General features: G+C 38.1%; 1 protein-coding gene across 18 annotated transcripts in view; it reads right to left on the bottom strand.

Moving 5' to 3' along the window:
• The window catches only part of ADAM22 (ADAM metallopeptidase domain 22), a 213,146-nt gene that overhangs the window by 4,335 nt on the left and 191,385 nt on the right, over window positions 1-17,426 (bottom strand). For 3 of the 18 annotated variants that reach the window (XM_073898755.1, XM_073898757.1, XM_073898760.1), the window contains 5 exons: window positions 14,695-14,889; window positions 12,296-12,396; window positions 11,891-11,957; window positions 9,527-9,637; window positions 1,406-1,529 (listed from right to left, as the gene is read on the bottom strand). In XM_073898755.1, the coding sequence (XP_073754856.1) occupies window positions 1,406-1,529; window positions 9,527-9,637; window positions 11,891-11,957; window positions 12,296-12,396; window positions 14,695-14,889 (598 nt within the window). Of the gene's footprint in view, window positions 1-1,405; window positions 1,530-7,242; window positions 7,330-7,636; window positions 7,736-9,526; window positions 9,638-11,890; window positions 11,958-12,295; window positions 12,397-14,694; window positions 14,890-17,426 lie in introns of those variants that run through there. The other 15 variants (XM_073898762.1, XM_073898764.1, XM_073898768.1 and 12 more) reach the window with 9 other exon arrangements.

Genomic DNA, 17,426 nt, shown 5'->3' with positions numbered 1-17,426 from the left:
AAACCAGAAAGCTGAGTGCTGGGAATCCGAATTTTCTTCTTCCTTTCCGTCTTTTACCATTACCCGTGTTAACACAGGAAGGTGTTTCTTCATATAATTAACAAAACACCACTGACTGGTTTTCAAGTCTTTTTGATTATAGTAATCTAGTCTGCTTTTAACAAGTTGTGTTTTCTTACTGACTAGGAGTTGATCGAGGTAAAATTTGAATGATATATGTTTACCTTGAACCCCATTATTTAAGTTCAGGATCAAAGAGTCACTGAAATATCTTTCAAAACCAAAAATCCTAGGAACCCAAGACCCACTAGCAGATAAATCTGCCCAGGCTTTTAAAGCTTTATTTTATCTTATTGCAAAATTATTTCCAAGAAGAACCACATTACACTGTAACTGACCACAACAGAGTCTGGATATCAATAAAAGTAATTATTCTTTAGTTATATCTTTCACTTAAGCCTCTGAGGGCTAGTCTGCCTCTCTAAACTCAACTGTATCTCAAATTTCACATAATGGATGTGTTCCGGGGACACTGTGAGGCCAAGTAGATCCATAATTAAAGTATAAAAGAGGACTCAGTATTTAAAGAAACTTCTGGCACACCTGAAACTAATACAACACTGTGTATAACATATGCTAAATTATATTACTATATTATACTAATATAATTCCTCAATAAGAAAATAAAATAAAAAGGAATTGGTTCTTCTATGTGAAGGCCCAATGACAAACTAAAAAAAGTAAGTAAATAAATTTCTGATGAACCAAATTTTTATATAAATAACAAACTTTTACGTGTTTATAAATCTGGCTTTTTAAAATATAAAAGGTTGCTAAATTTTACCATACACTTTACCATATTTTTTTCAATATTATAGATTTTCATATGTATCCAAATTCATTGTATCCAAATTCCATCCTTGTATCCAAATTCCATCCCATCTCCAAGACACTAGTCTAAATTTCTATCATAGGTTCTGGTTTCTAAAGTCCTATTGGGTGTTATTAGCCAGTGAGAGGAAACAAATCAGACATGGAAATGAGGCTAGTTTATTTAATTTCTGGCATTTCCAGGTATATTAAAAAACTGATAAAGCAAAATACATTCTCTGCTTTATTTATTTCAGACTGTAATATATTAGCTACAAGGTATAATAAAATATATAGCAATGAATGATTAAAACATACCAAATATCTCTAGCATTTCTCAATGCAGTAATTAAGCTCATTTGCAAAAATAAATCTGAGCCCCCCCAAATCTTCCATTTTTCAATGGAATCTTGCAAATCTTCCTTTTTTTTTCATTTTTTTATAAACAAAAAAGGAAAAATGGCTCTTTTAAACTATGAACTCAAAAAGGAACAATAATGATCGAGGCTGTTAGCATACAGCAGTTTCCACGTACCCTGGCACTTTGTCGGTTCACTTTCTTCTCTTCATCAGGAAGTGGAGGCATTGGGTATGGGTATTTTCTGCTGGAGGCAATAGACCCAGTTGATGAAGAGGGAGACTTGGCAGGAGACAGAGTCCTGAGACGTTGAGAACACATGACATAAATATTATGTGATTGCCTAACATCTTTTTCATATATCTGAAAAGTGGGTTCAGAACAAACCCTCTGATTCCTATTTCCACAGGCCACTAGTGCAAAGGTTTAGCTACGGGGAGATTCTCTGCCCTTCACAACACAGGAATGCTGGAATTTTACCTTCCTAATGTCATAACTGCAATGGATTGTTCACATGTTAGCACACAGAATCAGACTCTTCAACTAGAAAGCCAATAATGAAGTTTCCTATACAAATAGATAAAAAGCTAAAATGGAGAAGGGATAAAATGATTCTAAGAGCTCATAATGGTAAATTAAGTGTACAACATATTCATATTCTGCCTTATTTTTATCACTTAATGTAAAAAATGTTTTAGTACAGTAATTCCAGTTATATTTTTAAGATCTGAAAATATAACAAGTGATACATTTATTAGTTGCTAAGTCACACACCAGTTCACACAAAACTCATGCATTCAGAGGCCAGTGTGTTAGTTGTGAAAGAACAAAGGCAAATACGGGGGTTTTAATAATAAATTAGTAAACATGCAAGCAGTAAGGAGTGCAGAGTTCCAGCCAAACAAAGAGTCTGATGAAAACATACAAAAATGGTCTGATTAGTCCCTACAACCACCATTTCTGTACAGGGGAGGATTCTGTGCCATCAAAGTAGATCTTAATAATGCATGGAGGGTATGCTCGTCTGTCCTGTCAATAAGGTAGCTACACCTTATTGACTGGAATGTTACTGAAACTAAAACAAAACACAACAAAAACCCTCCCTATTTAGATAACATCTCCGTCGTGAAGATATCACATATGAAAGATATGTGCAAGCTATGCTGTATTATGCTGTTCTTGTTTGATTCTGCACATGTAGCGGCAATATTTGTGACTAGGCTGAGCTCACAGGAAGAGCCCACATCTGTTACCTTGTCCTCGAGGTGGAAAAAGAAAAAAAAAAAAAAAACAGCCGGGAGTTTTTCACTCGCATCGTATCAATGGGAAATAGATGTGCTGGTTTTGGCAGTACCTACCCATTCACAAATGTTACCACTACACATCTATGACTGCTCCATTCTGCAGCAAGGTGGCTGTGAGCCAAATCGAGGAAGTGGTTACTTCCTAAAGTGGTCCTTATTGCAGGGGGATGCAGCTCATCCGCTGGGAGTTTAGGCGGGGGGTGCGCTGGGCAGGGGCAGAGCTACCGCGCTGCATGCAACAGCATCAAGAGGTCTCTTCTTGTTCCCCCTTATTTTAAATTTTGGTTCCCAACCATATGTTATGCTTTGCTCTAGTTCTGTAGTTTTCAAATCAGTTCCCACCTTATGGACACCAAATTCAAGCTAAGGTTTAAAAATATTTTTTCCTACAAGCCCTGAGATCCAAGTGAACGTTCTTGCTCAATTTTAAAAATCAATAGTGGCTTAACTGGCTTTTAATCTGTAACTCCTAACATTTCCTCTGATTTTGGAAAATGTCTAGGATGACTTCTTCGCATGGACTGTTAGAGTATTACAGATATTTGACTTCTCTTGTGATAGTGCTCTCCAGCACAGAGCCGAGGGGTGAAACTAAGAATCTCAGTACTTCAGGTCCTCCAAAGGGCTATTAAAGCAGTGTACTACTGCAGATTTTCCTAATTCAGAAATTAAGGATGTTTTTAATTTTAAGAAAACATTTCCAATATGACTGTGACCTTTAGGAAACAAATTCAGTATGTGTAGAATGAGGATAAACTTTTGTACTTAGATAGTTAAATACATCTTTCTAAAACAAGGGGTAGTAACCTGGCTTCAGATTTTTAGCCTCATCACTACTGGTTAAGATGTCCAAGTTCAGGAAAGCTCGTCGGGTACACCAACAAAGAACTAAATCTTTTTTACTTTAGGGGATCATGCAAAATGGGTCTTCTTTTTAATTTGCTACAGTGTGTATGTGTCCCTAGCACAGGCCGTAGTTGGCTTATAGCTTCCCAGACACGCCAGCCATTCACTTGGCCATGAGTCCAAATGACCAGCTTTGCACACATACCAGGCCATTCCAATGAGAGGTGACGAGTTTGGTCTTTCCTCCAAATATTTTTTGCATGGCCAAATCCAATAATGAGTGAAAACAAAAGCAGGAGATATTCTCCAGACCTCCCCAAGAAATTTGCACATATACTACCTCTCACATGAATACACCAGTTAGCTGACACTTTGGACTGAGCCTGAGAGGAAGAGAAGGCAAGCAGGATGGTTTTGGTAGGGGTGAGAGGCATTGTGTCCTGGAGGTTGGGTGGTGTGTGACAGCATAACAGGGGTTATCTTGAGGGAATGTTCAGCCTCAGAATGAGAGTCAGAGCAGAGAAGAAAATAGAGTAAATCAGTTGAGGGAAATACAAACAAACTAAAATTTGGTCACAAATGTCTAAGAGAGTCATTTCTTGAAAACTGCCTCCAGGCTCTCTTCTGGCCCTGCCTACTTGCCTGCTAGTTCCAATCTGGCTTTCACTGAAAACCAGGCAAAGGCCCAGCTCATTCACTCACAGAGTAATCTTTGAACAAATGTTAACCATTGTCATTACACCACTTTTAAAAAAACCATAATAAGCATAGTGGGTGCCATTTAAGGTTACACAATGAAGGTGTGCCTGTGTGCCAAAGGATTGTGGCCTGTCCTGGGGCTACAACAGCCTTGCTGGGCCGGCCTTTTGCAGACATGCCTGGAAGGCCAAGCTCAGCTCCCTTCTGTCCCCCAGACGTGGCTGAAACCAGGCCCGTCACACGTGAGAGGCACAGGTCCCCCTTCCTCACTTGTCTGGGTTCAGGTGCAAATTTTACAGTAGCCTAATGCAGAAGGATTTATAAAGTGTCCCAGGATAGGATTTAAGTAGTCCATATCCACCCCGCTATTCTTAAGTATTACAGCGAAGCGGAAAGGGAATAGATTTTGGAGTCAGAGCCAAGCTGTTAATTCTGGTTCTGACACTTACTAGCTGTGCTACCCTGAGTTACTCTGTGTGCCTCAGTTTCCTCCATCCATAGAAAGGGAGTAAGAATGCCTACATCTCATGAGGTGGTGAGAAATAAAGGTACGTAGTAGGCACTCAGTACAGGATAATTATTATTAGTTTCTTTTCAGAGTTACTGCATTTTCCATAAGATCATGGAAGTGGGACTCAACAACTTGATGAAGAGAGTAATCAAATGCATAATACTCAAGAGGAAGTTGAGTACTGAGCTGGTAAAGCACTGTCACCAACTGCTCCCAAGATCTAGGTGTGGGGAGATAATGCTCTTGCCTAGCTTGATGCGAATATATGCTGGCAGTCCTTTGAGCAACCGCTGTCTAATACAGAACTAGGCAAGGGAGCGAAGCTGAGGCACTATGATCACTCAAAACCTTTCGGCATTTGCTTTGCTCTTCATGTGGATATAATATTTTAAATGCTGGGCTGTACATTGGACCAGTTTACTGCAGTCACTATGTCGCCACTGCATTCTGATAAGGAGGCCACAAACCCCACACAATATGGACGATTAATAAAATGGCCTTTGCCCTCATTGGTGGTTTTGGCAGGGGAGGTAATCCTGAACAACCTCGTGGCTGATGAAGCAGATCTGAGCTTAAGCAGAGGGTTGGCAAAGCATAAGCCAAGGTGCGGATACACTTCGGGCCTCCCTATGTAAGGACTGGCTTGGATGAAGGGTGGATGAAATTCTGTTGTGTGAGAATCACTGTTAAAAGCTCTGGGGTATCTTAATGATTCACGACTTTCACAGAAATTGTGTGTTGGTTTTCAAGTCTTACCAACATAACCCTGATTAATCCTAAAATGACAGTTCCCTTACAAACCTCCAGCGAATTCTAACTAGCCTTCAAATACAAATATGGATTTTAATAATTAATTCTTAATGTGACTATCCACTGTGGGAACTGACATCTCATATTAAAAGAGGAGATAAAGGAACCCTCTAAAACTGCCCTTGCAGCCTTGCACGTGCAACCAGGGGGGCTAAAGCATTTCCCCATCCAAATTGCGTTTAGTCATGCAGCTTCTGGGCAGACCTGGGTGCTGATTTTAAGAAATGTGAACTCTTCTCTGGGAGCCACATAAACTACTCAGCTGACCCAGGGGACGTGAAACAACTCTTCCGGGGTACCATTTCACAAATTACTGGTGCAAAAAAAATGCTAAATCCATTGAGGTATAAAAGCCCTAGCCCCTATGGGGCCAAAGTCATTCTGTTTTGGTGCCATGGCTGATACAAATTACAATCTGCCCACAAGCCTGAGGAAGATAGACAGGAGAAACAGGGCGGCAGGTGAGCCAAGGTTCCAAGTAACATTCAAAATAATCTTACCTGTCTTCCTGACGCTGGCCATCTTGAGAGCTACAGGTGAGGGTGGGATGTTTGCATGTGAGTGTATGTGTGTGAGGTTCCGCGTGGGGAAGTGACAGAAGCAGGGGAAAAGGGCAGGAGGGAAAGATGGGGTATAAAAGCAGGATATACTGTTGTGAGCAGGCAGGGTTATGCTTTCCTTGGGATATATGCAAATGTATGGATCAAATTAAAATGCAAATAGGTCTAATCATTTTCTCAAACTATACATGTCTAAACTAAATGGTACACTGGAAGAGAAAGTCCACCTTAGATGGGTGCTGAGAGTTAAGTACACATACATATTTTGATATCTGTTGAATCCTGACCCAAGTCATGGCAAAAAGTAATCTGAAAGCTTATTCTGTTCAGAAGAGGTAGCAACTGAGTCCATATTTCTTCTTTACATTAGTTGTCCACAAAGTAGTCATATATAAACTGGACATTTGCCTCTAGGAAATCACTGGTATTACAGAGTGTGAAAAAATGCCATAAGAGCTCTTGGGAATGCTCTCTGACCTCTGAGGTTAGACTGAGCTACAGTGGATTGAGTAAATTCTAGAGTTTCTAAAATATAGGGATACTCGGTCTGCTCTTTTGTGAATCGAGAACATGTTTTCTCTCTGCTTCCTGCTCTGTGTCAAATGTGAGACAACAACCATCTTCCTGGCACAAAAAGTTCCTCAGATGTTTTGTTGAGAATCTGTAAAACACTTCTCAGCATAGCCCTTGTCTGGTGGCGCATGCTTGTACTGAATAAATAAAACCTAAACTCATTCGATCCCACTCTCTTGTGGTCAAGATTCTTTCAGTAATTTTAAGTTCCATTAAATCACTGTTTTTACTCGAAGTGAAATCCTGCTACATTTCATTTGGTTTCTTTTCATGTTTTCCCTTAAGTTTTTTTTGTATTCACTATGCACTCTTAAGGCAGGAAGTAGGAAAAATGCACTATAAAACTGCTAAATTCTAGAAATTAAATTGTTCAGGTTAATAATGCTTCTTTATTAGTGGAAAGTATGTTTCATGCCCATAGAACACTACATAGCATAAAATGAAGAGAAAGCTACTAAAAAGCTCAAGATGGTGATGGGGGCATGCACTAAATGGTAACCCTTTCAAATGGCTTCATTTGAAACATTCAGAAAAGAACTAGACTTGCTCATGAAGCCAGAAACAGAGATCAAAAGGCAGCAAATAAACAAGGACCCTTTCCACTTATGGGAACTTGTATTTGGGAGATACAAGCTAGAGAGCCAGTCACACTACAGTATTTGTATGTGCTGGGAGAGTTTGAAAAGGATATAAAATTAATGTATAAAATACCTAAAGTATGGTCCTTCAGTGTTTTTATTCACATCTTCTACCCACTTAGCTACATTATAGTCTCTTTTGAACCATGGGTTTAAATACCTGCAGAAAGCAATGGAAGGAACAAAGAAAGCAGAACAAGATAGAAAATCTGAAAATACACAGCACAAGCTTAGCAAGGATGTTCTTCACCCTCCAAATGCAAGTGACTATGGCAAATAAACCAGGATGGATGCTGGGGGTTATGAGGCAGTCTGTACGATGACATGAGAATAAACTCAGCTACAACGAGGCTCGAGGCATTCTAGAATGTATTCAACATTTCAGGGAAAGCCTTGGCAGGGGTTTCCCCAAGGGAATCAGAAGCTGTCTTCCAATCATAGCACTGTCAGAGGTCCCATTCACCCACCTCCAAAGTGGCTTTTTCCAGGCCACCTCTCATTTGGCTCCTTGGTTTTCAAATGATAACGATGCTTTTTGAGAATATTCAGATGGCTGCAATTCCAACCTGGTGTTTGGGTATATAACACCCCAAGAACAATTAAAAGGAGCAATGTTCTCTTTCCAATATGAAAAAAAAAAAAAAAAAAAGACTTTACATGGCTTCCGTCTCACTCCAGATAGCAGACCCTAGGCTGGAGTTAACAAGAAAGGTGCTCCGGTTGGCTATAGAGAGAGCAGAAAGGCTCCCGCTCGTCTGATCCCGGAGCCCCCAGACACATTAAGTGTGGGCCAAATAGGTCTCCAGGATCTTTAGGTTGGGTTCAGCAATTTAGTGTAGCTGCAATATTCCTTCTTCCTTTTATGCACTCCAGACTAACGTGTTTGTGTTTCCATTAGGAAATGGGCCTCAGAAGTTGCCTTCTGAATGTCTGATCATGAATTATGTGAGTGACTGCCAGAAGATACAAATGACCTTCCTTAGCATTTCCCTAATGGATCTGGCAAAGTCTCCATCGGAATTACTGCGCAAAGGAAAATTTAAAAGACGGTAAATTGGGAGTGCAAGTTGTTGTTGTTATTGTTGTTTTTCCCCTTTGATTTGAACCCAGGGAGCCAAGCAAAAACACATCCCCTTTCAGAATGTGCTCTTGTAAAATAAATACAGATTCAACAAATCCAATGGTGGAACAATTTGTAGGTTGTACTGAATTTTCTCATTTAAAAAAAGTAACTTCTAGAAACACTACAGATAACGAAGATGCAAGCTCTATCAAACTTTGCAAGTTATTTGGAAAGAAACCAGGGGAAAGATAAAATACACTATTCATTTGGGGTTAAACTTTACTTCTTTCCACCATATTTGGTTTTAGTTTGTAAATACATTTAAATCATGACCACATTTCTGGTTATATAAACAAAATTAGACTACTTTTTCCATAGCCCTTTCCCTCATTTTTAGCTATAACCAATGCAGCTCCCTCCTAAGAGAAGGGTTTAGATGCTTTTTATGTCTGTGAGACCATTTTTGCTAAGACAGTGTCCCCTGCCTCGGGAACAACTCGAGCTAGTTTTGCCTTTAGCCACAATCATTGCCAACTTGCACTTTTCACAGAGATAGCCAATTAAAACTTGCGTAAAAACCCCCACTGAGACTTTGAACAAAAAGAAAAAGTCAAAACGCAAGTGCAGCCAGAGATGAAGGCCAGTGAATGCTCCGGCCTGGGGAAAACCCGAGAAAAAGCCCATGCAGCTGTTATCAGGTGAAACATAGCCACACAGCAAACTGAGTCACCCACAGGCAGCTTCCAGGAGGAGACGTGTGTTCCTTTCACTGACAATCTTAGAAGCTCAAAGCACGGACGCCATGGCTGTTCCATGAAACCTACAGCTGCATGGCTTGGCTTGCATGTGTTGGACCTTTCCTTCTGTTTCGGGGAGCATCTCAGAATGCTGTGATCACTTCACTAGAGGTCACTGAAGAGAGCTCTCAATGGTGGTTCCTGCTGGGGATCTGCCCCTGAAAATGTCTTCACGGTGGGCTTCCTAGCATCTCTAGGTGGTGGGGGCAGAAGTGATTGGATTTTTATCGAACCGCTCTAAACCTGCCTACGTGGCTTGAGTTGGCTGGTAGCGCAACATGCAAAAAAAAAATGCGTTAGACAGGGGAGGAGAGCTCTTTCTGTTCTCCAGAATGGATAAGGCAGAGGAAAATTAGCTGGTGCTGGCTGGACCAGGACCATGTCCAAGCAGACGTTGGGGGTCAGTCAAAGATCAAATGACCCTGTTCTCAGCCAAGGAAGGGACTAGGAGGGAGATTAAGTGGCAGCCCAGAATGAAGGGGCAGGTGGAGACTGACCTGTGATCCAGACTCCCTGTCTGGGGGCTGTCAGAGCCCCCTGGGCTTATGCCTTGGGATGGGACTGTCTGGGCGAGGGAGTGCCCAGGCTCAGGTGCTTGGGGCTCCCTCCTGTAAAAACACAATATATAACACAAAGTCTAAGCCAAAACCTTTTTTTACATCATGTACAACAGTGAGGAAGATGCAAAAACTTTGAGTGGAAAAAACAATACAATAAACAAGGACACTGTAGGTTGTTAATTAGCAGAGTATGCATTTGTGGTGAACGTTTTAATTCATGTCCTGATGTTTCATCATCCTTTGGGATGATGGGTACTAAAGGGGATGTTGAAATAATGGACTCGATGATATCTTTTAATCTAAAAAATAAAAAAAGGGTCATTCTGCTTCTCTTATAGTCCCACAAATTATAATGTCCATATCTGAAGCAAAAGGGATTATTTAGCAAATATGGAAAGTATAAGAAAAGACTGTCAACATAACTCCTGATATGCTATATATTAGGATTCTTTTCAAGGAAAAACAAAAATATATAGATAGGTATATAGTGCCCATACAATAAGGTACGTGACAATAATGGTCAACCTCACAGACTTGGTTCCATTTAATTAACATGAGTCATGTAACCCAAATCTGAAAAGTCTGAAAAATCTGAGGGAGTCCTTAATACTTCTTCCTCACAAAGACGATTCCACCATGACATCTTATTAAATACTATAGTGTTATCTCATAGGCAAGAAATTCCTTAAGGGCTATCTAGTATTATAATTTTTATCATATTATATGAGTGGGAATTTTACAGAAGAGTTTTAAAAAGTAAGTGACCGTGCTAGAAAATACTGTATGAATCTTGCTAAACACCAAGTGTTGTTTGGGTCCTAAATACATAGCTTTAATATAACACTGGTTTATTTTCACTCAGGAGTTTTCAAAGCCCTATTATATAGGAAATGCTGTTAAAATGCTAACCAGTACACCAAGGAATTTCTGAAGAACATTTCGCAGTTTTATCTGTATTCTTGTGAGCAACTGAGATGACCTAAGGCGCTCTTTACCAGGTGACCTCATGCAAAACAAATCAAACAACATTCCAAGAGTTTATCCACAATGAGCCCTAAAGCATCCAAGCGCTTTGGGAATGTAGAAGATAAACTCAAACAGATTAGTTATTTATGATGGAGTTCTATGATGTCATTCTGGACCATGCAATGGTTATCACTGAAACCTATCTATTGTTTCTAAAATAAAGTATCCTCTAGCAAACTTTTGACAAGCCACTTACAAGACAATACCATCAGCAGGAAGGTCCAAATTTCAGGGCACTGTTTTTATTCCTGGACTGAAAAAGGCAGGGTATACGATGGAAAAGCTAACATAAGTTTCGGACAAGCAGTTAACAAACACCTGCTATTCAGATTCTTTTTTTTTTTTTTTAAGTATTAAGGCATGAAGAGGCAAAGGTGATCCTGAAAACAACAGCTAGCAATGTAGTGAGAAAGAAGTTAAAAAAAAAGTTTAGGTAGGTCCAAAAAGTATGGTTAATTAAAACCTGGTAGCAAGGTCCAGAAGGATATTGAGGGTGTGTTTGATTCCTCGACGTGGGATAAAGGTTTGAGGAAGCTTGGTTTTGCTGTACTTTCTTGAGTGAAGAAACAATCAAAAAAAAAAAAAATGCATGGTGTTTACCTCATTAGAAATAACTTTAAATGTAATTTCTGATCCTACACCCCCCCCTTAAAAAAAAAGTGTGGCTATCATTTAAAACAGATAGTGTTGCAATTAGTGACAATGATTCCGTTAAAGAGCAAGTTTTGGTAAGTGCCCTTTTAAATGTCCTCAGAAGGAAGATTTAAAAGGGAATACGTATTCCATTAGTCTGAGAGAATGCTTAGATTGCAGCCATGAAGCCCTCCGGGCGGTGGTTTCACACTGTGAGCAGTCTCATGCTCTAGGACGGCGGGAATTTTTGCCTGATGCTTCTAGGCTGTGTGAATACTGGGAAGAGGAAGGGTGACCCCTCTGAAATGGCTGGACCCCGGGTGATGAGAAGAAAGGAATGTTATCAAAATTCCCTTCGAAAGGAACCAAGACACCACAATGGCAGGTTACTGGAGGAAAAAGCCTGCAGCGAGGGTGGGACCCCCCACTATCAGTGAATATTGGTTTGGGCACAGTTGCGGAGATGCCTATGTAAAAGAGAAAAGCCATGGTTAATTTTAAAACGGCAAAAAGGAATTAAAAAGACAAAACCAAGACCAGAGGCATGGTTTACAGTTCTTTGATGATCTCTCGTTACTTAACCCTGCACACTAACTGCACAGGACCTTGGAATGCCTTTTTCCATTAGAGGTTTAGACTTACTCAGTTGAATTAGACCGAGGTCTAAATCGTTTGCCTCTGATTTTCTTTCTGTTGCCTCCCAGGTTACCTGAAAAAGACAGTTTATGGCTAGATTTGAATGTAAACAAACAACTGTCACATGGGTAATTACAGGGTATTTCAAGTGGTGTAATTCACAGCCAGCCCCTCCCAGAACCTAGGGCTACAAGTAGGGTACTCCATATAGCCTTCTCTCACATTGGTGCTACCGAATCCCATCTTTCCCCATCCAAGAAATAAAGAAAGAAATAATAAATGCCCTCTTCTCTGTTGGGAGAAGAACTAAAGAGCATACATGAAGGAACAAATCTTTACAGCCAAGAACCACAAAATAGAATTGGGGTTCTGCAAACAGATGCACTAGCTGTTCAGAAGGCTGCTGTATACCTTGCCAAGAGTTGCTTCGAGGTCGTCCGTTTTCACAGATGTCTGAAATGTGTTTTGTGTCCGGGATCCTTTCACTCCAAGAATGAGAAAGCCCATTCGACCTGAAATTGAAAAGGTGTGTATACTGTTCAAAACTACAATCAAGTGAACTTAGTTTTAAAATCAGTAAGCAAAATTTGTAAGCATTACTGTGCATTAAATAAATCAAGAAAGAAAAAAATCTGAAATGAAAGAATGAAGAGACCATGAAAGTCTTCATGAAGAAGGCAGAATTACACAACATTCAATTTAAGAAAAGTCAAATACAATGGAACCCCATTACAATAGTGTACAATGAAAAAGTATCAGCATACCGTGCAAGCCAATTACATTCCCAACAACCACATACAGCAAATTCACTTCATAGTTCAGTTATATAACCCGAGCAGAAGAGTTATAATGGGGTCCCACTATAGATGTTTCTTAATTGTAAAGCAATGGTTTTCATTCAGATATTATGAGAACATGGACTTCCAAGAGATTTCATTAAGATCTGTTCAATTGAACCGGTCAACCTTTATCAAAGTAATATTTAGGTTTTCTTAAACAATAAAACTATTTTCTGAGAATTGGCATTTTCTCCACAAATATGCCCCCCCAAAAAATGTAGTACTGTTAGTTAATTGCCCAGTAACCAAACTGAATCAAATGTGTATCATGGAAGTGTCTCTCACAAAGCCCATGTACCATTAAGCCCTTGTCCTGTGTCTGGCCATCTTAAATAGTCTACAAGAAGCAAAACTTACACACCTACCTGTACCACATAAGAAAAGTGTTTTGACAAACTACATGTATCTAGGAGGAGTCACATAATTTGATACGATTTTTAACTACTTAAAAGTCATAACCCACTCTTCTAATATCTGGGAATTATTCAAATCAGTATTTTAAGCTCTTCTTGAGGTACTTTAGACAAGAGCACTATATTTAAAATCTTTTCCACACATCATTCCAGTTAATCACTAATAATGTCTATTTTAAAAGGAGGCTTCTATTGATGAATGAAAATAAATGGAACTCAGCACAACTATTACACATTAATTCCCCAGATTAGGAGTTTTACAACATAATTTGCTAATTATAGAATGAATCCTATTTTGTCCAGAAGGACAACAGAAATTCTGCTGGAATCCATTGATTTCTCTATCTATTTACCATGTTATTTAATTTAAAATTAAATATTTGACCAAGAAAATATTTATATACAGAATTTAGATAAACCTTATTATCTTAGCCAAAAATACCCCAATAAAAAGAAAAAAAATTTTGAGCATCCGTCTATAGATCTGTACTCCTTGTGCAAAAACTAATATTTTTATTTTTCTCTAAGCTATGTTATCTGAGTAAAAACAATCCCTCATACTTAAGACAGTTCCACATAAAGAAGAGTTCCCAGATATACTGATTCTTTCTTTTCTCCTTTGTGATTATTTACAGAGTGAGATCCATTGCAGAATTTTTACAGGTGATTCACTCTGTATAGAATTCCAGAAGAGATCACGTTTCTTCTAAATAAACTAGAAATTCCCCTTCAGTCTCCAAAGTGCCCACTGTGCCCAAAGCAATGTACTGGGCTATCAAATCTTTTTTTTCTGTACATTACACCCCTATCACCAATTTTAAAGAAACTCTTCCACAGGAACATTTTAGCTTTCTTCAATGTGAATGTAGGTCTCATTTCCTAAAACATTCCAACTATTTATTTCTTCTACCAGTTTATTTTATTAAGCAATTATAAAGCATGCAGAATTTTAAATGGTCTTATACACCCTAAGATCCTGGAGCAAGAATATAACATCAAAGTTTAAGACATATAAATAATATATTAACCCCACTTGTCCTATTATAAAATTCAGGCAAATATTAAATATATTTAATTTGGCAACCAAATTCTAAATTAGAAAGTCTAGAAATAATCATTCCAGGAAAAGGCAAAATCATAATATTCAAATATATGATTCACAGAGAAGCGATCTTTTTTTCACAGCAAGCTTAGCTTTGGTATATTTAAAATTTAAAAATATTCAACGCAGCATTTATAGTACCAATTTAACAACTGCTTTACTGAAGCATGACAGTAACCTTTTTCTTTGACTACCCAACATGACATAAAGCTCACCATTTAAAATGTTATAAGTTACTATGTATAGTTTCTTAAGCCATATAAGAGCAAGATTGAAAAACCCTAGGATTTCTATGTAGATTTAGGATTGTTATTGGTTTGGTTTAGTTTTGGTTCAATTTCTGGCCTGATTTGCTTAACAAGTGGTTCTGAGCATATGGCATTTGGAAGCACAGTAATCAAAGAACAAAGGATACTATTTTTTAACATTCAAGAAAGAAGGAAGAAGTAATCAAACCTGCTGCAAAATAATGAAATGTTCTGACTAATGGAATAATGTGTGATGGAACAGGTAGAAATCTGAAAATGCGACAGAAAAGCAGACCTCTTCTTAGAACTAGATGCTGAGTTTGTGCTGACTCCAGGAGGAATGTCGCTATAAAAAGAGTCGCCATCTCCAGGCTTTTTTACATAATCTCCCTGGGGTAACTGTCTAAGGCATAATAAACATTTCAGAGTCAGAAAACAAGACACACACATGAACACAGACATATACAAATATTCTTTTAGGAAAAAAGAGGTAGGGATAATGATCTACATGAATCAAATCTATAACAACATGTAAGATTATATTTAATAAATGTGACAAGTTAAGTCATTCTAACTGTAGAGGTCAGAAATGCAATCAGTGAAGTCTATACAGCCTGGATGAATAAAGCCTTGCTTCAGGAGAAAAATATGGAAAGATGAAGTTTTTCATTGTAACTTTATTATACTTGGAGATGTTGACTGAAGTTTTGTCTTTAAAAAAAAAAAAAAAAGTGGTGCTGAAGGAAACATATCGGGACAGACCATCCTTGCCCCAGATAAGGCACAGTTTTTTTCACTGTGGTCAATAAACTATTCATGTTTTCCAAACATTATATAATGTAACCTCAAGACCAATTAAGTCTTAAAATAATGGAGGGATTTCTAAGCCATTTTCTATAATTTAATCCAAATAAATTCTTATTAATCTGTTCAATCTGGGGCTTCACTGTTCATTTAGGAGAAATAGGAAGAAACTGAAAGAGATTCCAACACCAATCAAAAATGTAATTCTATAACTACACAGTAGAATATGTAAAGGGAGATAATTCCGCAAGAGGAAGAAAGGGTTGAAAAATAAATGAATTCTTGCTGAGACTATAGGAAGATACTTATAGGTAGTTGGTGGGTGACCTCGGTTCTCTATCTCTACTGTAGAAGGAACACAACAAAGGAAGATCCATTTAATCTGTACTATTATTGACCCCACTTGCTCTGATTTTGAATTAACTAAGGTTGGAACAGATTTTTATTGCTTTTCCTAAGGGAGGAGGGTAGAAAACTCTAGAATGGACCACCTAGTCAACCTCAATAGCTTATCTGATCACCTGCCAATGCCTGGCCCCCCAAAAAGCCACCTGCATCCAAAACTTGATTCAGTTCCATTCGGTACCCTTGTGGGAGGCACTGGATTGAGAATTTTAAACAGAGTTACGCTTCAATAGGTCTCCAACAAAGGCCAAATTTCCTAACTCCTTTTTCTACTTGGTTTTTCCTTAGTAAGGATGCTTACCTTGGTTACTTGCTGATGCTAAATTCTATCTTAAAAAATGCCACTTTCAGATGTTTGCTTGCTTGTACCAATTCCTATTCTATTTGAAACGTTGACAACACTTGGTCATTTGTTCTTTTGAATTACTTGAATACCTCCCTCATATTATTTCAATCCTATATACTCACACATTTCCACAAATCTAAAAAATTTTTCAACCCATAGGAAGCACATAGATTAATTTGTGTGATCCTCCCCTTTGAAGAAAGTCAAATTTCTCATTAGATTTGTAAGACTAATTTTAGAACTCTGTGATACATATTCTTTCGAAATATTTTTAACCCCTTAAGTGGCTTCAGCTCATCATTGTAACTTTTTTCTTTTTCCCAGTATATTATGAAACATTAATTTTATACAAAAAATAGTACAATTTCCCCATATTCACAGTGTTAATAATACAGGACAAATGATACATATTGTTATGCAAGAGATCTTTAATCTCTGGAATCACATTTTCTCCCTTGCCTTCTATGAGTAAAACATTCTGTCATGCTTGAAAAAAAAATGATCTCAAGAAACTCAGAGTTCTGTATGTCACCTCAGGGTGTAAACTTTCCTTTTAGATCATATTAATATTTATAAAAGAATGCCTTCAACATCATTTCCAACAAAAATCTTTATGGTTAACAAATTCTTTTTCTCATCATCACCTTTAATAATAATCTGTATAAGCTGATAAGATGTGTCTCACTGAATTCAAGTTAAATGAAGACAAATTCCAACTACATCTGACCTTTCCCATTAATCTATCCCCCCCAAACCATTACGTGGTTCTGGCATTCAGGCATTTACCAAGGGCTTCCTTGGCTGAGGCTGCAGGTTTAAATGGACTACCTCTCACAAGAGATGGGCCTTGTTTTGTTGCTGGTTTTGTTTTGTTTTTGTTTTTTTTAACTTTGCACATTTTACCACTCCTTCAGTGTAATTTCTCTGCAGGGCATGGTCATCTTTCACACAATGCACAAAAATTCTAAACACCAAACATATCATAAACCATGGGCTTCAGTCAAGGGGTGGAAGGGAGTTTAAGCTTAATGAACTTCTGGGGTGTGGCCTTATTTTTATTGTGATGAGCAGATTAGATTCTTAGCTATCTCTATTAAGAAGACTCCAAAATACAGAAACTACTCTGTATTCCCCTTAAAATCACATAAGAAATGCATGTAACTTTCTTCACATAGTAAATGAATAACAATGTTAATGACAGATTAAGAATTTTGTTAAAGATCTCTTAAGAATAATATTTAACATTCTTCATTGTCCAGTGAAGAATCATGTATCCATTGCAGATTACAACAAACTTATTTCTTCTTGTTTAAACTTTAGTGAAGATAGAGAATATCAGGTCCCCATGATCAATAAAATAACGTTTCATCATTTCTTATATGACT

This window comes from Callorhinus ursinus, unplaced genomic scaffold, assembly GCF_003265705.2.
Source record: "Callorhinus ursinus isolate GAN/ISIS: 27379988/994484 unplaced genomic scaffold, GSC_fseal_2.0 scaffold12, whole genome shotgun sequence".
Classification (NCBI taxonomy): Eukaryota; Metazoa; Chordata; class Mammalia; order Carnivora; family Otariidae; genus Callorhinus; species Callorhinus ursinus.
This window is presented reverse-complemented; position numbering and strand designations above follow the sequence as displayed.